Source organism: Brienomyrus brachyistius, chromosome 1, assembly GCF_023856365.1.
Source record: "Brienomyrus brachyistius isolate T26 chromosome 1, BBRACH_0.4, whole genome shotgun sequence".
NCBI lineage: Eukaryota > Metazoa > Chordata > Actinopteri > Osteoglossiformes > Mormyridae > Brienomyrus > Brienomyrus brachyistius.
Window position 1 is genome coordinate 27,950,574 of NC_064533.1, and position 21,517 is coordinate 27,972,090.

General features: G+C 41.9%; 1 protein-coding gene and 1 long non-coding RNA gene across 6 annotated transcripts; both read left to right on the forward strand.

The window, feature by feature from the left end:
* The first annotated feature begins 3,094 nt into the window (after window positions 1-3,094).
* LOC125747194 (uncharacterized) lies at window positions 3,095-16,664 on the forward strand. 3 transcript variants are annotated; one of them, XM_049022125.1, is made up of 13 exons: window positions 3,095-3,411; window positions 6,423-6,611; window positions 7,286-7,458; window positions 8,231-8,316; window positions 10,373-10,579; window positions 10,903-11,219; window positions 11,737-11,884; window positions 11,971-12,536; window positions 14,768-14,859; window positions 15,044-15,170; window positions 15,298-15,459; window positions 15,725-15,828; window positions 16,415-16,664. In XM_049022125.1, exons 1-13 carry the CDS (start codon window positions 3,297-3,299, stop codon window positions 16,508-16,510), a joined length of 2,382 nt encoding a protein of 793 aa, XP_048878082.1. In that variant the 5' UTR covers window positions 3,095-3,296; the 3' UTR covers window positions 16,511-16,664. The 3 variants fall into 3 exon arrangements, with proteins under 3 accessions (XP_048878082.1, XP_048878073.1, XP_048878063.1); XM_049022116.1 differs by having other exon boundaries at window positions 10,921-11,219; window positions 14,999-15,170; XM_049022106.1 differs by having other exon boundaries at window positions 3,096-3,411; window positions 14,999-15,170.
* On the forward strand, window positions 13,396-14,693 carry LOC125747209 (uncharacterized). 3 transcript variants are annotated; one of them, XR_007399253.1, is made up of 4 exons: window positions 13,396-13,696; window positions 13,967-14,011; window positions 14,042-14,056; window positions 14,177-14,693. It is a non-coding gene; the product is annotated as an uncharacterized LOC125747209 (long non-coding RNA). The 3 variants fall into 3 exon arrangements; XR_007399247.1 differs by lacking the exons at window positions 13,967-14,011; window positions 14,042-14,056 and adding an exon at window positions 13,787-13,801 and having other exon boundaries at window positions 13,396-13,711; XR_007399242.1 differs by lacking the exon at window positions 13,967-14,011 and having other exon boundaries at window positions 13,396-13,711.
* Window positions 16,665-21,517: the final 4,853 nt, after the last annotated feature.

Consider the following 21,517-nt stretch of genomic DNA (forward strand, 5'->3'; position numbering starts at 1 on the left):
GCTGTGGTAGTAGAACAGGCAAAGCAGCGTGGTAGTAGAGAGCAGGCAAAGCAGCTGTGGTAGTAGAGCAGGCAAAGCAGCCGTGGTAGTAGAGAGCAGGCAAAGCAGCCGTGGTAGTAGAGAGCAGGCAAAGCAGCCGTGGTAGTATAGCAGGCAAAGCAGCCGTGGTAGTAGAACAGGCAAAGCAGCGTGGTAGTAGAGAGCAGGCAAAGCAGCCGTGGTAGTAGAGAGCAGGCAAAGCAGCCGTGGGAGTAGAGCAGGCAAAGCAGCCGTGGTAGTAGAGCAGGCAAAGCAGCTGTGGTAGTAGAGAGCAGGCAAAGCAGCCGTGGTAGTCGAGAGCAGGCAAAGCAGCCGTGGTAGTAGAGAGCAGGCAAAGCAGCCGTGGTAGTAGAGAGCAGGCAAAGCAGCCGTGGGAGTAGAGCAGGCAAAGCAGCCGTGGTAGTAGAGCAGGCAAAGCAGCCGTGGTAGTAGCGCAGGCAAAGCAGCCGTGGGAGTAGAGCAGGCAAAGCAGCCGTGGTAGTAGAGAGCAGGCAAAGCAGCCGTGGTAGTAGAGAGCAGGCAAAGCAGCCGTGGTAGTAGAGAGCAGGCAAAGCAGCCGTGGTAGTAGAGCAGGCAAAGCAGCCGTGGTAGTAGAGCAGGCAAAGCAGCCGTGGGAGTAGAGCAGGCAAAGCAGCCGTGGTAGTAGAGAGCAGGCAAAGCAGCCGTGGTAGTAGAGCAGGCAAAGCAGCCGTGGGAGTAGAGCAGGCAAAGCAGCCGTGGGAGTAGAGCAGGCAAAGCAGCCGTGGTAGTAGAGCAGGCAAAGCAGCCGTGGGAGTAGAGCAGGGAAAGCAGCAATAACTAACGCCGTTTCAGGATTTCCCCCCAACCAAACAGATAAACACCACCTCAAATCTGAATTTCCAACTGTCGCTTACAAGACAGTAGCTTCCAACGAGTCCATTTTACGTGGACCTGTGACCATAGCGGAATTCGGGTGACCGCAAGGGCAACATGCCAGCGTCAGGTGCCCCAGCCAAACGCTACCGACTTCTACGGGGCGCCGACCTCTAATTACAGCAATCGTACGGAAATTTAAAGGGACAACTGCCTAAAATGGACTATTCTGTGTGTAAGAATAGGAGCAAATAGTTGATAAGATCCCAGCAGGGTGTCCACCAGGAATGACAAGCAAATGTGTTTTGGGTCAGACATATAGATAAAATAAGCATTTTACCTCCACTGTATAGAAATGAATAAAATAAGTAGAAGTGTCGATTTATCCAGATATTTTTTAGAACACAATACAGCAGATTATACTTTTAATAGAAATAAAACATTATGCATATTAGAACAGATGCTTAGATTCATGATAAATCCTTTTAATAATATAGAATGATTTACGATGTACTTCACAACAACCCCTACTGCCTATATGGCCCTGAATCTTTGCCTGTAGTAATATTACTAATGACATAATAACAAAAAAATAACAATATAATATAATATAATATAATAGCACTTTTCCTTGACATATGGGGTAGTATTACAGACCATAGAAACTATGGGAGTCTTTTTTTACTGTGGTATTTCACCAGTACATAAAAGACCGCATCACTCTTGTAGAAAGGAGGGTTGCCGCAGTACTGTAGCTTTAGTGCTCCTAAGGCTGAGGGTCAGAATCCTGACTCCTGAGTCCTGCCTCTCAACTCTGAATGTAGAGTTTACATTTTCTTGCTATTTTGCAAAGACACTTCCAAGGCCGAAACGTAAACCACTCTTGCAAATCTAACTGAAGGAAATCCAAATAAGCATGTTGTGCTGCTCAACTCAACCTGCTAACCCACTCAGCCAACTCTGCTGAAGGCCTATCAAGGTGATAATCCTGTCTCTCTGATTCAGTTGGGTTTGGTTTCATTGCACAAGATCATGATGCTATAAATCATTTAACTCAGTGGTGTTTCTCTAATCTGTGCTGTCTAATATCGATGTGCAACTCAACATGATAAGATAGAGGAAACTGCAAAATGTGAAATGTGAAACACAGAAATTTTAGTAACTAATAAATGTTTAAAATATATGTACAGCGCTGGTCTGGAGGGTCCCAGGTGTGTTTACGATAACCTCTCACATCATACCTTGCAGCAATCTCACAGTGATCTTTGTATCTTGTGTTTCTCGTATCTTTTGCGCCATTTTAGTACCGTAAACTGTATTAAAATCCAAAATATCTCGCTCACCAAGGGGCCAAAAAAAATTCAAGTGTTTTTTCCAGATTACGGAGGGCCTGTGGTTAGGGAAGTGCACTTGTATTTGAAATATTGCTGGTTTGAATCCCCAACCAGCAAGGCACCACTGAGGTACCCTGAGCAAGGTACCACCTCCAAGCACTGCTCTCCGGGTGCTGAATTAGCTGCCCCCTGCCATGTCACATTGTCACATATGGGTTAAATGCAGAGGACACATTTCGTTGTTGTGCACTGTGTGCTGTGGTGTGTTAACAATGACCACTGATCACCTAATTCTAATGTACATGGGTCCATTGGGCACTTTTTTTATAATGCCTGATGACTGAAGCATAGATTTACAGGATAAGAGTTGGCCTGTGTACTTCATGGGGAAGTTGACCAGGTTGTATAAACATAGATTAGGCAGGTTGGTGAAGTCTGATATTTCAGGTTCACGTTAATCATATCACTTATTGCGCACGGCACTGACGGACGCACATGATCGTCGGCATCAGATTGGTTTCACACGTCAAGTGCTTCAATATGTGCCTGAGTTTTTTGCATATGTGTTATAGTGAAATGTCACGGGTCTTTTGAAACCCGACTTAAATTATCAGTTGTTTAAAAAATTCTGGAAAAAAAAATCCATGCAAGTGATGTTCATATTGACACACAGTGATAATAAAATCAAAAGGCATTATTGTAGTTGGGAGTATTTCCAGTAAAGCAGGTGATATGACCTTTCGACTTGTACTGTAACGTGAGTGTGACATCCGGTGGCACTTCTGTTCTTTGGTTTCCACATCCTGTTACAGGGCTACTGGCTGTTATCAATCTGAGCATCTCACGCAGCTTAGCAGCCCAGACAGCCGTACAATTAGAAACCCCCTCCCACGAAGAGGCGACTCAAACAGAGAACGGCGGAGGAAGTGAGACTTTGGTGCCTGTATCGCATCTGCCTGCGTGTGGCATGTATGCGAGCGCCTGTGAGTGAGCACGGTGCAGAGCTGACAGCCCTGGAGGTGAGAATCGCCTACTTCCTCCTAAAAAGCGTCAAGTGAGGAGGTGAAGGACGGAGTCAGCTTGAGCCACATGCAGAGAGGAGAAGCAGGGGGACGAGTACGTACACCGACATCGGCGTCCCACTGTCTGAACACCTTCGGGACCATGAATCTGGGCAGCACCATGAAGTCTGGGACACTTGAGGGTGAGTCAGGAGACACAGGACCGCAATGCTTAAGAGTCCATGCAGTCATGCGACATGTATGGATATCGCCTGCATTCACAAATGTGTTTCACAAGATGATTTTAATGATGATGATGATGATGAGGGTCAGCATATTAATGCATTACTTCAAAAAAAAGTAACAGAAATTCCTAAAGGATTTCTGTTGAGCAAATATTAAACAACATGAATATTATTTAAATCAAATATGTTCCTTTTATTTCACCACTTGTGAAACTTTTAACCGTATATTAGTAAATTTATTTTATTTAGATAATTCTTTTATTTGACTTTATAGGCCAAAAAATTGTTAAAATTATTTCATAAATGTATTCATTTTAAAAGGCAGACTAATGACATTTTCAAGCATGTATTAATAATGTACATGACCATTAAAATTATGAAACTAAAATTTTAGTGGCGCGCTCAAGAAATCAGGGTTGCGAGGAGCCGATCCACACGTTGGGATTTGTATCAGCAGCATTAAAGGGAAGGTTAGCCCATTGTCATTGTGCACTTACCTTTAAAAGAAAAAAAGGGAGTTGCGCATTTCCCTCACTGCTTATTTGAACTTCGTAATGACCTGCAGGTTTCTTTGCCTTGCGGTGAGAAGTGACGGAAGCTCTGTGTGGTGCAGATTAGCAAGTAAGATGGTACTGATGCGATCAAAGGGCTCCTCGTAGACTGATATGTAGGGAAACCGCAAGCTTGCAGCAACGACGAATGAAAGATGCGAACAAAAGTGTCATGAGCGTGACTGCAGACACGGCTTTCGTGATTGGCGATGGAAAAACATGCCGTTTGACGCTGGTTAAGAAAGACGTGTTATTTCTGGGGCAATGTCAGATGGAATATATGATACGTACGTGCAAAAGAAAATTCCAAGGAAAATGCTTTTTATCGCCGTTTATCTGACTAGTGTATATTCATTTAGTAGAAAACATACAATTTAACATTATAATATATGCAAATGAATAGAAACATTAAAAAAAATTCTTCTGTTCTCCAAAAAATGACATATATCACTAATTGACTGGGTGAACACCGCTTCAGTTCCCAAACCTCTCCCCAAACCCACCTCACACAACACTCAGTTTCTGAGGGTAAGGTAGTACATTTTTATTGATATAATGAAAAAAGTGCTGGCCTGCTTTACTTCTGTTCTTGGTAAGGCTCTTTGAAGTAAGTGAGCAGAATATGTGGAACAGCGACAGTTCAGGGTTTTGCAGAAGCAGGTAGAATGTCTGAAGGTTTTGTGGGAAACCACACTCATTCTGACCTGTTTTAGATGGTGGTTCCTTAGATGGTGCTTCGTCAACGCTAATATTATCTTAACGATACGTGCAACCATAATGAAATGGCATAAAATGGCATAGTGCATGACGGAACACAAAAAATTAGCACTTTTCAACAACAATATTCAATTACAAATATTAATCATAGTTATGTCTGCAAGGATACCGGCATTGATTGGAGATGCAGAAGAATGAGAGGCACACAGTATGCAGACGACTCTGTTATTGTCAGTCTGCTCCAGGATAATGAGAAAAGCCACGATCCAGTCCTGGATGACTTTGTTAAATGGTGTGATGAGTCCTACCTTCAATTAAACATGTCTAAGACAAAAGATATGTCAATTGACTTCAGAACATGCACCCAGAGGAGGTCTCATCCATTAAGGGTCAGATGGTGGAATGTGTTCAATCCTATAAATATCTTAGAACCATTATTGATTCAAAATTAAAATTTGAAGCAAACTCTGAAGTTGTGCGCAAAAAAAGGTCTCCATAGACACTCATGTCTAAGAAGGTTTTCTCACTTCCACATTGATAAGACTATTATGACTTTATTTTATCGTGCTTTTATAGAATCTATTTTACCCTTTTCCATGATGTCATGTTTTGGACATTTATCTGTAAAGAACATAAACTCACTCAGTAAGATTGGTGAGCCAGAGCTGAATACAGCATCCCTGCACACCAGACAGTTACAGCGGTTGGCTGGTCCAGTTCTTCTTGACATCTCACACCATCTGCACAGTGAGTTTCAGTTTCTTCCCTCTGGATGAAGGTTAATGGTCCCAAAATGTAGAACGAAAAGATTTAAAGACAGCTTTGTTCCAGCAGCCATCACTCTGATAAATAGATCGTAGCGTTTTTTCATCTGTTTTGTTGTCAGTTGTTCCTGTGTTGACGTGTGTATGTAGGATGTATGACATGACTACGCCCCAAATCTACCTACAGGTACAAATAAAGTAACCTGAACACAGTGTATCAGTATCTTTACAGCCCTGCTTCTGCTTTAGATATGTATTTTCCCAATGAATAATTTACAAAATTTTACCCAAAATAATCGGTGTTGGGGAAAAGCATGTTGATACAGTAGTTAGCACTGTTGCCCCCCCACCTCTGGGGCCAGCGTTTGAGTCTCAGCCAAGAGTTTGCATGTTCTCCCTGTGTTGTCGTGGGGTTCCCTCTGGGTTTCCCCTCATAGTCCGAAAACATACTGAGGTTAATTGGAGTTCCCAGATTGCCCATAGGGGTGAATGGTGTGTGATTTGTGCCCTGTGATTGGTTGGTGGCCCATTCTTAGTTATTTCCTGCCTTATGCCCATACATCGCCTCCATGATACTCTTGACCCCACCCCTACATGACCCTGAATAGGACAAACTGTTGCAGAAAATGGAAGGGTGCATGGATAATTTATATTACTGTATGTACTCAGTATTAACAACTCAATATTTAAAAAGTGCTGTTAATCATTGTAGTATGTGGACATTAATACTACAGCTTACATGATTAATAAATATTCAGGTTCAGGGGTAGATTTATTTTCAACATTGTTTGCACCAAGTCAGCCCCAAACTGCCCCACCCATGCATGATAATTACACAGTATCAGTGGGCACATGTGCCTACTGTACCATCCATACTCAAATCTGTGCCCTCGCGTTCAGGCTAGTAATAAATAAAACCTGAGCTATTTCCTTGCAGAAGTAAGGCAGGAGACACTGGACTTCACTGTGAAGAGCACGGCACCTGTAGGCCACGCCAACCAACGCACCCCAAGGAACATCACATACTGCTGCAGACCGCTGGCTTCCCAAAGCTCTGCATCTACAGATGCTTCCAAAATCCCTGGGGGTCACACAGATGTCGTCAAACTGGCAGGGACTCCCCAAGGTTCAGACATGGGAACATCCTCAGCACACTAACTGTGGCACATTTTCTTATGTTATTTATTCTATTCTGCTGTCATTTTAAGCATTATTATGTATAATTATTACATTATTATATGTGATTCTCACTTTCAAAGAGCGCTACCTCATTTCATTGTGCATGCATACAATGACATTAATAAGGTTGACTTTAATTTTCCTGCAAGAATGTTAACACCTAGCATGACACTGTCAGTCTAAGATTTAGAGGCATTATCTGAAAGCGAGTCGCAAATTTTAGCAAACATATCTCCAGAAAGGAAGCATTTCCTTTGTTAAAAGGAAGTTGCTGAATACAAAATTTCAGTTACGCAATCAATATATAACATGAAATCTGACAATTATGCTGGCCTCATATCCGGACCAGAAGGCTAATGACATTCAAAGATATCAAGTCTTCAGTAAAATGTATTTGTACTCTAGAAGGAATATTAACTCATAAATATATGTGCATCTTTCTCAAGATGTCTGCAAAACAAGCAAACAAAAAAAAAACAGTTTTTCACTGATTCCCAGATAACAATGAGTATGTTCTGTAATCTCGTCGTAACACCAACTGGACAAACAGTTAGTAATTGTGCTTGTAAGGAGAGACATAGAAATGTTTCTAATGCTTCTCCTATGCTGTTGGTGGTTCAGATGTGTCCAGAGGTGTGGGTGACATCTCGACTACATCAGCAAGGCAAAAGAACCCAGGTTTTGTCCTTAGGAAAAACCTTCCTGTGACCCAAAAACCAGGTGAATCTGCACCAAAGGTCTACAGTCCTCAATCATCTCAGACTCCAAACTCTTGGAATGGAGAGACCACTCAGGTTAGACCCCCTAAGCAAAAAAAAAATGTTTTTCTGTATCTTAAGGTAGTTCTTAGACATGATGAAATATTTAGGTACCAATGTGACTTTTTTGTCAGTTCTTCATGCTTAATTTTAACTGAGTCTGTAAAAAAATGAGTTATGGGCTAAATGTAATCGCAAAATATCTCAAGTTGTATTGGTATATTGTGACTCAATTACTTACTATGTATTCTTTCATTATAATAATTTGAAATTATGCTAGCTCATGGTCACCACCTAGTGGTTGAGAATTTTCATAATAACGGTCAAAATGCCTGCAAAGAAAAACACAAGCTATGGTAGAGCATTTTCCTCACCTGTATGACATGAAGCTATCAGAGGGACAGATTCATTGTTTGGTATAGTGAGTGTGAAATCACAATTCAAAAGATGCTGAAGATCTGTGTTGGCTTGAATGGACTGGCATCGTTTTCAGGAATAACTGCACATATCATGTCGATTTGTACAATGACTTTGGCAAAGGCCAATTTTTGGCCCGCTATGAATTTTTCTGACGAAGAAAACACAAAATATATGTGCAAGAGTTCTGCCTTGGTATAAAAACATTTTTATATGCAAGTAATAGACCAGGAAACTTTAAAGTTACATCTCCTAAAATATGCCGTGGTCTAATACTAATATTCTCTGAGAAGTTGGAGATTGAGAGTCATCTCAATCATATATTTTCATGTAAAAAGACAAAGAAAAAAAATTGAATTTACTTTCGCTGACTTCTTATTTATATTAACAGGAAATCTTACAAAAACCCGAGAAATATATAATGAAACAGGGAAATGCAGAATATCAGGTACCAGGCCACTATATCACTCCAGTCCGGTGAGTTCTCAGGTGAGATCAAATCAATATACATGTGATTTCCATCCATATTATTGTCATCTTTGTGGCATAAATATAATTTTTTAGCCTATTAAACTAGCCATACTGTGCATATCCTGTCTATATTTGGGTACCTTAAAGCAAAATTATGCCTATAATAAACCACAAATGACCAAATTAAACACTGAATTCAAATTTTCTTTTGCATCCTACACTCTCAAGTGAGAAACTATATCTTCAGAAAAATTAATTATGAATTATTCATCATGGTTATATGGCTTCTGTGGAATCTAAAAAACTTTCATTTTATACTGTATTTATTATTATGTGTGAATGGTTGTGTCACACTTCGCCGGGATCGCTGGGTGAGCGGGGGATCGCTCAGGCAGGGCGATCGGGAAAGGAGCAGGCAGACAGGCGGAGTATGGGGTAAATGGGGATTTATGAAATAAAGGACTAGGGAACATCTGACAAAGACTAACGTCAATGACGGACAAGGGAAACCGGGGAGACCAGGACTTAAATACACAGGACTGATCAAAGTAACTAGACACAGCTGGGTACAATCGGGAAAGAACACGTGGGTAATCAGGGGAGCATGGCACACACGAGGAGCGGACGGGCCGGGCATCACAGGTTGCTGTGCTACTCCATATTGCCCCTTGGAGATAAATAAAGTGATTTGAATCGAAGTGAATTGAACTGAATTTCTCATAGGTCATATTTTAACATACACTATATGGACAAAAGCATTGGGACATATGGTCATTACTCCCACAAAAATATTATTAACTTTTAGGGACCCCTGAATTGTGATTGGGGGGTTAAGGGTCATTCTGAGGTTAAGGGTCATTTGAGGTGGAGCACCATCCTGGGGGCTTCAGGATGCCCTTTATGAAGCAAAGACACTTAGACTGCATGCTCTACAGAAGTGAATTTCTCTGCAATGTCTATATCATGTTTAGCAAGTCCAGTCTTAAGGCTATACTGGAGGTAATGCAACATTCAGCAATCTAATTGGCTGAAGGTTTTCCTTATACTTTAATTTTGCACTCATGGTGTGTTTGTTACAAGGCAGAACAATAAAACCAGGCAGCAATGGGGCTAAGGTCACACTGCAAGTATGAGTGTGTGTGTGTGTGTGTTGATTATGTTTATATTACATTTTGTAGATCAAATGTTCCCCACAATGTAATAAAAACCTGTTATTTTTACATTGTGGGGACCATTTTTCAGGTCCCCACAAAGTCAAGTCAAGTAGGTTTTTATTGTCATTTTAACCATACACACAGTATATAGAGAAATGAGGTAACGTTCCTCCAGGACCATGGTGCAACACAGAGCAGGACAAAGACAGAGCAACATCATAAGTGCAGACAGGACAGCATAACAGTGCAGACTGACAAGACAAGACAAGATACAGTGCAAATTAACGGTGGTATCAGTCTGGATACAGTATTTGAGTCACTGTATGGTAGCAGCGAGGGTTATTCACAGCAAAGGCCTGTGAATGCAATCGAAAAACTAAAAATACCAAAAGTCTCGTATTTTGTTTGGCTGTTTATGATTAAGTTTAGGGCTGGGTAGGGGTTAAGTTTGTCGTGTTAGGATTAGAGATTTCTCCATAGAAATGAATGGATAGTCCCCACAAAGATATAATTACAAACCCGTGTGTGTGTATGTGGAATAGGTTTATATTACACTGTGAGGACCAAAAGTAATTAGATAAATTAGTTATAAAGTATCATTGCAAGGTCACAAAATATAGCTTAGTAGAGCTAATCAACTGATTGACAATTTTTACGGGAGTCTGTGGAGTGATAGTTTATAGACAGTTAAAATTCAGTTTTGTCCACCTTTGATGAAAACAAAGTTATTATATACAGCTAAATTTATTACATATTAAATAATGCATTAATATGTTTCATTTGAACCAAATAATACATAAACTGAAGTACAGTAAAAGTAGCATATTAGCCAAAGCAGAGCTATAAAAAGATTGTGTAATGCTGATGCTAAGAATGTACAGTAATGTAGAACTATTTGTGCTGTTCAGTAAACAGAGAGCGGCACCTGAAATGGAGTCTTCACAGCGTCACGTTGCAGATCGGTCCCCCATGGAATTCTACCCATATGCCTACAGAGATACCCTGCAGCTGTCCCTCCCCTTCTCAAACATGCCCAACCCACCTGTGGCCATCCCATACCCATATCTGTACCCGCACTTTCTGCCTTACCTCCAGCTACAGCCCTTCTTACAAAGGTAAATGTATTTTGTAAATCAATAGAATCACAGGGTCTGAATTAAATTGCGTTTCAATCCAAATCTGGACTGGAGTCCGCCGGTTGAATACTCCTGACCTAGACTGTCTGCACCAAAGACCATATCAAACAAGCAAACCTTTTGAGTACATTGCTGGCTGACATCTCAGAAGCTGAGGTCTACGTCACAGAGACAGAGACCTAAACTTATTTCCTGTTTACACTGTTTTTATTTTGTCATTTTAAAAACATTACTAAGACTTTTTCAGATTTTTTTTTTATTTAAAGAAGGTTGTATTTTTTATGTTTGTGTTGCCGTAACAGTTACCGGTCCTTAAACAGATGGATGAAGGAAGAATCACCAAGTCCTGTAGTCAGAGGGAGAAAGAATGGGAACATTACTCATTCAGCTTTGGAAAGAGATGTGTGCTGTGCCAAAGCTCAGCCCCAGAAGAGGGGCGGTCTAACAGAGCTCAGAAATGAGAAAAGGGGGGCATATTTGGAGAGTAAACTGCATGGCTTTTGCCAGAAGCCCCGTGTGAATGAAGAGAGCAGTGCTGGTCCCCCTTACTCATCAAGTCATGACCTCCACAAAGAAGAAGAAATTGACCTCAGGCCCTGGTTTGCTCATTCAATGCAAGGCATGGAGTCTTACAGTACAATATCTTTAAATGAAATATTAATATGTTTACTTGAGAGCAAATAATCTTTGATTGCTTAGGAAATTGCATTGCTGTTACTTAAGAATCTTTAGGCTCTTTTCAGACTTCATCTGTGAAATCTTAATCTTATTTCATATTGTTAATATTTTTTTTCCTGAAATGGAGAGCAGTCCGAGCTGCTTTCCCATTTTTGTACATATAGATGTGTTTTTCCACATATAGCTGGGTGTATTTTGAGAGGGGGTGGGTTGAGTGGTTCAGTGGGCTAAGCCTCTGTGCCTGTGACAGGAAGGTTGTTGGTTAAGTCCCTGGCCTTGCAGAACACTCACATGTCCATGGGCCCTTAAGCAAGGCCATTAACTCCCAGTTCCTAGGGTACCACACATCGGCTCCCCTTCATGCTGTAACTCCCATGCTACAGAGACAGTTCTGTTCCAGAGAGAGAAAATCTTTCACCAAATTTTGCCACCTCTTTTTTCACTGTGTGTTTTAAAAGGAGACCCAGTGAGACTATCTGCTCACCCCTGGGCTACGGAGATCAGTCTTATTTCTAATACGATAAGACAGCAGCATCCAACAAGGAGTCACGTTTTGCCGAGGAAAAAGCGAAGTGCAGGCTTTCCAAATAACCACAGTGGCAGCAGGTGTGTATGATGTTTCTGAGGTATAGAATAACTCATGATCCGTTTCATGATTTTGCTATAATTTTGAATATATTCATCTCTGTTAGCTCACAAAAGAAGACGAGAAAATGTTTTTCATTACAAAATGAAGCAGTTGTGTTAGAGAAAGCAGGAGAGGAAATCAGGGGGAAAAGAACAGAGTCACATTGCTTGGATTACAGTCAGAAAGGAAAGAATGAGATTCACTGGAATAGAAAACAAGCAGCGTCTTCCAAAATTCATGAGTCTCCCCAAATGCCTACATCTACAATGGAAAATCATGGGCCAACTGCGACACCAAACCACTGGCGACCCCCTCTGAAGCAAGAAAGACCACCATCAAGGTCCTTCCCTAATGAGCTGATCCATGCTGGTCATTTTGATATAGTCGATACTGAGACACCTCCTCCGAGAGAAATTTGCAGCAATATTCAGGTACAAAGAGCTCAAGAGTATGTTCTGCAGCCTGAAGCACCTGGATGTGCCACTAGGGGAATAAGAGGTACAAGCTGTCAGTGTCAAGGTCCAGATTCTAATGGAAGCTTGGTAACATCTCAAGATTCCAAGCCTGGTGGAATAAGACGGGCTGAAGAATGGAATCAGACAAAAACTTGGGTTCCACAAAGAAATAGGGGTAAGCATACCTTTCTGCTTTTTGAAGGGACATCTATACTTCCAGGGGTAAAATCTTACCCTGTGCTGCTTGCAAATTCTGCCTGTGTTGTGTGGGTTTCCTTTGGGTACTCTGGTTTACTTTTGCAATCCAGAGAAACGGGCAAATTGGCAGTTATCCTCCGCCTTGTCTTACACACACAATGGAAGAGTGATACTTTATACATCCATCGAGAAACTGGGAATATCTAAGATTGCTCTCTGTGAGACACAGCTATACACCGATAAGTCAAAACATTCTGAGCACCCCGACGTGAAGCGAATAATGTTAACTAGAATGTTGTGGGTGTGTGTCAATCTGAGATATACATGTATTAGACGGTATGCTAAATTTCGACACTTGTAGTGGACAAGCTGAGTGCAGGAGAAATGGACAGGGATAAAGATCTGAGCGACTTCGACAAATGTCACATCATTAAGGCTAGATGACTGGGTCAGAGCATTTCTGAAATAGAACGGCTTGTGGTGAGTACCTACTGAGAGAAAAACCATGAATCGATGAGCGGCTAAGACTCATCAATGCGAGATGCAAACAAAAGCTATCCCAAGAGAATTTGTGGCACAAATGGCAGATGATTTTAATGATGGCCACAGGAATACTGTGTTACGACACACAGGCCATCGGGTCCTGCTGCGTATTGGAGTGAGTAGCCAGAAGCCAGTCAGAGTGTATATGCTAACCCCTGTCTGGTACGTTCAAAAGTGCCTACAGTGGTCATGCACGCATCAGAGCTATACCTTTAAGTGACAGGAGAAAGTTGCCTAGTTTGGTGAATCCCATATTCTGTTGTATCATGTGAATGGCCAGGTGTGAAGCATTGCACAAGTGTGAGCAGCGGTTACACACTCTCATGTGCAGCAGGGCTCAATGGCCTGTGTGTCGTAAGGGAGTACTGCCAAAACGGTCATTAAAATTATCTTCCATTTATCCTATCACAGTAGCCCTTTTGTTTGGTCATACCACACAGGATAGCCTTTGCTCACGTCTCGCATCAACAAGTTTTGGCCGCCCAACACCCTGTTGGTAGGTTGGAGTTTATTCCAATCCTGACCACTCAGCAGGTACTCACTCAGCAGGTACTCACTCAGAAGGTATTCACTCAGAAGGTATTCACTCAGCAGGTACTCACTCAGAAGGTACTCACTCAGAAGGTACTCACTCAGCAGGTACTCACTCAGAAGGTACTCACACAGAAGGTATTCACTCAGAAGGTATTCACTCAGCAGGTACTCACTCAGAAGGTACTCACTCAGCAGGTACTCACTCAGAAGATACTCACTCAGCAGGTACACACTCAGAAGGTACTCACTCAGCAGGTACTCACTCAGCAGGTACTCACTCAGAAGGTACTCACTCAGAAGGTATTCACTCAGAAGGTACTCACTCAGAAGGTACTCACTCAGAAGGTACTCACTCAGCAGGTACTCACTCAGAAGGTACTCACACAGAAGGTATTCACTCAGAAGGTATTCACTCAGCAGGTACTCACTCAGAAGGTACTCACTCAGCAGGTACTCACTCAGAAGATACTCACTCAGCAGGTACACACTCAGAAGGTACTCACTCAGCAGGTACTCACTCAGCAGGTACTCACTCAGAAGGTACTCACTCAGCAGGTACTCACTCAGAAGGTACTCACTCAGCAGGTATTTACTTTGAGCACCCCGCAATCTTTGCTGTTTTGGAGATTCTCTGACCCCGTTGTCCGGTCATATTGATCTGGCCCTTGTTAGACTCATTCGGGTCTTTATCCCTGTCCATTTCCTCTGCAATCAATATGTCGAGTACGAGTACCACGGGTCAGCTTACCGTCTAACATATCTCAGTCCTTGACATGTACCATTTTAACGAGATAGTCGACATTATTCATTTCATGTGGGGGTGGTCATAATATTTTGACTTATTGGTCTGTATACAGGTGTGAACAAATTTGGGGATCACAGCACAAAGTCAGCCAGCATCCAGCTCCCCTGAAGCGGTTGGGATTAAGGCCCTTGCTCAAGGGGCCATCAGTAACCTTACTCTGCCAACCACAGGATTTGAACCCATAACCTTCAAACCACAATCAGTCCTAACCCCCAGAGCCCCACATACCATCCTTAATTTGCTTGTTTTTTTTTGCTTGTTGCTTCGCATAAGCTACATTACCCTATACTGGATAAGCTTTTAGAACTTGCATACTTCTTTCCCAGGTCTGTGTGAGCAATCTTCAGATCAAAACCTTTCTAAGGACAGTAATCCAAGAAGAGAAAGACTTATTATAAAACCATGGGCTCCTGCTTTGGTAAGACATTGTTAAAGGCAATTGTGAATGATATGGAGTAAATTATAGAATACCAGTAAGCATTTTCGAATTCGACACAGATACATGACATGGTACAGTATTACTGATTTATTGTTTGGCTCTGATTTTACATAACTAGGTCAATAGACAGAAACCAGATATTATAAATCTCTCTCGCTTTAAGGACAGAGAATTACCAGGGGAAATTTCTCGCTCTCAAACTCAAAACAAAAGCATATGGCAGGATATCCATAAAAAGGACAGAATTTCTACCCTCTTCGATATCAGCCAAATCTGTTCTGAGAAAGAAGGTAAAAATACTCTACTTTGAGCTCTTATATGGAATTTAGGGTAAAACCTTTTAAAATGAATTCTATACCCAGGGCCATCAGATGAGATTTTAAGAATGTTCAGAATATATTTTCAATTCTCTCATAGACAGTGGTAAAATCTCTGGTTCAAGCTCTCAGGCAGTAAGTGATCCCAGCTTCCACGGTGAGGATGGACCTAAATATCTCACCTTGGATCGTGGAGCTATATTCCGGCCAAAATGGCACGGTATTGAGAGTGTTCTGGAGACCTACATAAAGTACATGGAAGGTAACCTAACACACTGATAACATAATTACGTATTTATATAAAATAATAGACATTGAAAAATCATATAAAAAATCATAATTCACATCCCTCACTAGAGCTGTCAGTTACAAGGTCCTGTTCTGTATCCAATACTTATTCTTAATGATTTAATTTTGGCTCATAACAATATACCGAGAGTTTTATATGTTTGATGTATATTTTATATGTTCGATATATCATGTGTGCAGCAGCAATGTGAGAAATTATGTCTTCTATATTTTAAAAGAAAAGAAAATCGAAGAAATGGCTCTTCGAGAACAACTCAAACAGTCAAAGGCGATAAACGAACAATTGAATCAGACAGTACGACGTTTGAGAATTCAGCTGCAGGTGACAATTCGCTTAATTCTGTTGGTCGATATCCAAGAACGTGAATGGGCCTGATTTTTATCTTAGTTGATTCAGCATATGTTTTATACGTAAATTAAAATAAAGTGTAAACATTATTTGTTGATGTGCAATCATTTGTCATTTAAGCAGTTTCCACTAATTGCATTTATGAAAACATTTTAACTGTAAGAGTCTGAATGTAACTTTTCTTTCATAATATATTTTATAAATATTTCTCTATTGTTCTGGGTTCATAAAAGAGCAAAACAATGGGTAACACTTCAATGAGGGGACACAAATACTTAATAATAACTCAGTTACTACTGAAGTACAAATCATGAACAGATCATGATATATAACAAATATAGTCAGGATGAAAGATGTGTTGATTCATGAATGATGAATGCGCACAAGATCAGATATGTTATTCATTACTTGTTCGTTAAGTAAAGTGTTGCTAAAAATGCATTGTCAGTTAGCTCTAATAGGCAAGAGATAGCTGTGTGCATCTCAAGCTTTCTGATAGAATGGAGAATGAGGCAAAGTCTTGCTAACATCACCTGACAAAGACTCCTGTGTTTTATAGGAACTGGAAGCAAGTAAAGCGCAGCTGGTGAGAGATCAAATGCTCCAAGAAGCCGCACTCAGCTGTCTGCAGAAGTGCCTGGTCTTTGCAGTCTAGCTGCCAGAAATCATTGTGGGGAAGAGAAGCAGCTCCATTTCACTGCATTTACAGGGGAAATTAAGCTTCATAGTATAAGATTATTATCAATTGTAAAAGGAGCTGTTTTTAAAAAAACAATGTTTATGACATTAAATACACAGTTAATGAATGACTTTTATTGGTTTGTAATGAAGTGGTCTATAAAATGCCATCTTTAAAAACAGTTACGAGCTAGAGGTGTCAGTGGTATGCCTGGTTTGTGCTGTGGTTTTATACATGCACCAGTACTGGCTGATAGTAGCTTAAGAAGCTCGGTGTCGGTTGGTGTTCAAGTCTGATTGTTTGATGAAAAATACAGGAACTGGATGAGAAGCAGACAAACTATTGATCATGGCTGCCCTGCCAGTCAATAACTGTGGTGCGGCCGTGAGATGGGAGATTGTAGTAAAACAGACTGTACAGCATAAATAATACATGTTTATCAAGGCAGATGATGTTATATATGACATCTGATGAACCATGAGGGTAACTCTGCGATTGTAATACAATTATGAGGAAATACTTCTGCAAAAATGAAAACCATGAGAAAAAAAACGCTCTTGGTGCAGAACACAAACCATAAATAAACCAAAAAGGAGCCTAGATTTTGGTTTTAGGTGACGTAAATTATAGCAACCTAAATAAATAGATAAATGTGTCTAAAATTAATGTAATGCAACAGGGTAGTATAGTCAAAAGGTAACAAATTACTGAAATGTAAATTATGGATCCTTTATCGTGATCAGGTTGCCATGACTTTAATTAAATCTAACTTGCTATTTTGACTGTAACAATTCAGGTTAAGTACACATTTCCCAAGGGCAGGCAAAGACTCTCCAAAGACTTGAACCAGCAACCGTTTGGTTTTACTTAAGGACAAATCTATGTTCTCAGCTGCTGTTTGGCTCTTGTGACACCTAGTGAACAGAGGCCGGACCCTGGAATGCGGGCGAATGGGACTTTAATAGGGAAGGCGGTACACAAATAATCCAGGGGAGAATCCAAAAGAGTGGTCGAGAGGAAGGCAGGAGGTCGGGAGCCGGGGAAGTCACTCCTACGAACAGAGACGACACAGGGGAGACAATGAGGATGGGTCTGGAGGGCAGGCGAGACAGGCAGGGCAGGCAGGCGAGACAGGCAAGGCAGGGCAGGGCAGGGCAGGGCAGGGCAGGGCAGGGCAGGGCAGGGCAGGGCAGGCGAGACAGGCACAAGACAAAAGAACACTCAGTAAGGCTCATATACATGGCAACAATGCTTCGCAGTTCTGCTTTAAGTAGCGGAGTGATTAGTCGACGATTAGTTGCAGCTGCCCTGCCCTGCCCCTCTGGGTGTGACTGCTCTCTGGCCTAATTTTTGATTATAAAACCTTGCAAAAGGTTAGCTGTTGTTAAATTGTCCTTAACATCAGGCTTGGGTGCCCCCTCCACAAAAATCCCACACATGACCCCGAACCTATTCATACAAACAGCTTTTTCTTTCTGTTTATGCCTAAAGCATTACATTTCAGTTCTTGGTCAGTAAATCCTCTGAACAAAACAGGAAAATCATTACGTCTATTATACTATTATGCCAAACAACGGCAAATTCAAACGCAGATGGATCAAGTCTGGATGGATCAAGATTATTTCTTCTTTTTTTGTTGATGAACTTAGAAATAGAATCAAATAGAATTTCTGTATCGTTTTTGTGCATGCACAACACGTCCCACAAAGCCATAAAATAGAATAACATAAAAACAAATGAAAATAAAACAGGAAATTTTACATACATTATATAATATAGATTAATATATGGTATTAATAAGGGATATTAAGAATTAGTGATGCACTAAAAACACTCATGCAAAGACCATAAAAAATAAAATTTACCATCCCAGCCAGATTTAATTTCTACATTTTACACCTATTTCCCTCAAATTACTTTAAACATATAAATTATGCATACAGCCATTGGCCTCATACAACCTTGTCTTCCACATTTCCACATCCTTGAGCATTTCAGTGCCAAATGTAAAGTGGGGGGGCGGGGGGTCCAATGCCCAATCTGAGACCATGGAGCTCTCTCAGAAATGGATGGTGTGCTCCTTCGAGGTAAAGAGCAGGTGTGCCTTTAGTGAAGGAGATTAAGTGCCTTGGGAAGTGATGAGGTAAGAGGGAATGTGAGTTTGACAGGGGGGTCAGTTTGGTTTCCAGTTTCAAATTGAACTCTCACATGCATTGGGAGGCGTACAGTGAAATTCTAATGCTAAAGTTACAGGGGAGGGGACAGACAGCAGTGTAATACAGGACAGACAGCAGTGTAATACAGGACAGACAGCAGTGTAATACAGGACAGACAGCAGTATAATACAGGACAGACAGCAGTGTAATACAGGACAGACAGCAGTGTAATACAGGACAAGACAGTGCAAGACAAACAGTAGAATGAGCAAACAATAAATAAATATGCCCAACAAGGGAAAAGAAATATACAACAATATAGCAAAATGAACATTGGTAAAATGCAGTGTTTGGTGTTTTAACAGTGTGTGATACAGTGCATTGGGGGTATAGATGCAAGCCACCTGTTGTTAAGCAACCTGACCGGCGTGGCACATAGTGATGCACCGGCAGCTGTAGCTTTGTGGCCAGGTGTAGCCGTCAGACAGGGCGCATTGTTCACTGGTCTATCTAGATTCATATCCGCACTTATAGTCCTCAGCTGGGGTGACTGAGGGGTAAATTTCCAAAATTCACTCAGTCCATTTGCTCTTGTTTTTGAGATGAGATCGCCAACGACCTAGTCACGCTTCCTTATCATATGGGCACCAAAACTCACTCAGTCCTCATGTAATCCATGTTACAAGCTCCAGTCTAAGCTTGGAGCCCGACAGAAAGGAAAGGAGAGAGGAGGCAAGAACCAGACACAACCCCTGAAGCACTTACGGCACGTAACACCCCCCCCCCCCCCCCCCCACACACACACACACACACACAAGAGTGAACCCAGGAGGCGTACACAATTATAAACAGAAGTCACATAAGCGAAAATCCAAATAAACAAAAGAACAGGAGGAAAAAAATAGAAAACTACAATGGTGTTCAGTTCTGGAGAGGCCATCTGCCACAAGGTTACTGACACCTTTTGTATGCTTGATCTCTCAGTTAAAATACTGCACGATTAAAGCCCAGCGCATGAGAGGCTGGTTAGTGTTACACATGAGAGCTAAGAAAACCAAGAGGTTATGGTCGGCATACAGAACCACCTGTAGAGCACAATCACCCACATACACCTCGAAGTGTTGTAATGCTAACACATGGGCTAGGTCTTCTTTCTCAATAGCACTATATGCCAGCTCGTGCTTTGCAAACCTTTTAGAGAAGTAGCAGACAAGGCGATGAAGGCCATGACTGTCCTCTTGCAGGAGGATGGCACCGGCACCTGCTCCACTGGCATCCACTTCTAACTCGAACGGCCTGGTGAAATCCGGGGCAGCTAACATGCGGGAACTATTTTGCAACAGCTTAACAGGCTGACATGCTGAGGACCAAACAAATGCTGTGCCCTTACAAAGCAACTGGGTATAGGGCACCACAATATCTGAAACGGCAGAAGGATCGGTAATAGCCGACCATCCCAAGGAAGCGCTTCAGTTCCCGCGGCATTTGTGGAACTGGGAATGAGACAATAGCTTGGAATTTTATGTCCAGGGGCTTGACCACACCACGACCTACCAGTTTTCCTACTGTAAGTAGCTGCCCGTACCTTGTCCAGACTCACGTTTTTCCAAATTACGGACCAATGAGGCTTTTCGTAACCAAGAAAACTTAAACTTAAAACAAGAAAACTTGTTTTAGCAACCGCTTCCTATGAATCCGAATAGATTACCACATCGTCCAGGTAAGCCTCACAATTCTGGACATCACCTAGTACTTTATGCATTAGCCACTGAAAAGTGGCTAGGGCATTACATATCCCAAAGGGAATAATGGTATATCGTAGAAAAACATCAGGTGTAGTGAAAGCGGAAATCTCCAAAGCACGAGGAGTCAATGGAACCTGCTAATAATCCATTAACAGGTCCAATTTGGTTACAAACTTGACAGACCCGATGTGATCATTCCTGTCTTCCATGCGAAGGAATGGAAAGGCATCCGGCTTGGTTACTGCATTTACCTTTTGGTAGTCCGTGCATAAACGAAACATGCCATCAGGCTTGGGGACAAGCAGCCATGGAGAACTCCAGGGACTACAACTGGGGACAGTCCGGCTGGTTTTTAACAAGTAATTGGTCTCTTGTCACATCAGGGCCGCTTAAGCGGGCTGATGTAATAGGGATACTGCTTGATGGGGCCATGATCACCAACATCTGTGTCATGTTCCCCAATAGGAGTTCGCGAAGGGGTGTCTGTGAACAGAGACCGAAATCTTCTTACTAGGGACATAATGTCAGCTTGGGTTCTCCGAGGTAAGTGACTGAGCCAGCTCGAAAGGGTTTGAAGAGCGAGCACAAGTCATTGTCTTCCGGCGGGTACTTACTGATAGACACAAGCCCTATAGGAGTAGGGAGCGGAGCAGAGACGAGCAAGGGGTGTGAGACCAAGTGATCGAGGTAGGGCTTTAACATGTTTATATGAAAAATACAAGTTTTCCATCTGCGGTTTGGGGTCTCTATTACATAGTTGGTAGGGCTTAGTTTGGACTGTATGATATATGGACCTGAGAATCGAGCACGAATGGAGGAACCGGGCAACGGGAGAAGGACAAGGACCCATTTACCAGCCTAGAAACATCGTTCCTTTGAGGTTTTATCAAACTGAGCCTTCCTCTTTTCCTTTTCACAGGCGGTGCAGATGAAGCAGACATAGGAGGAGGCGCCACCGGACAAAGGTAGTGGAGCCGGAGTGAACACAGTCCTATGCGTCAACACGAACTCATCGGCAGGGCTGGTGGTTTCAGCTAGAGCAGTGACCTTCTGCTCGTTCAATATACGACAACATACTGTAG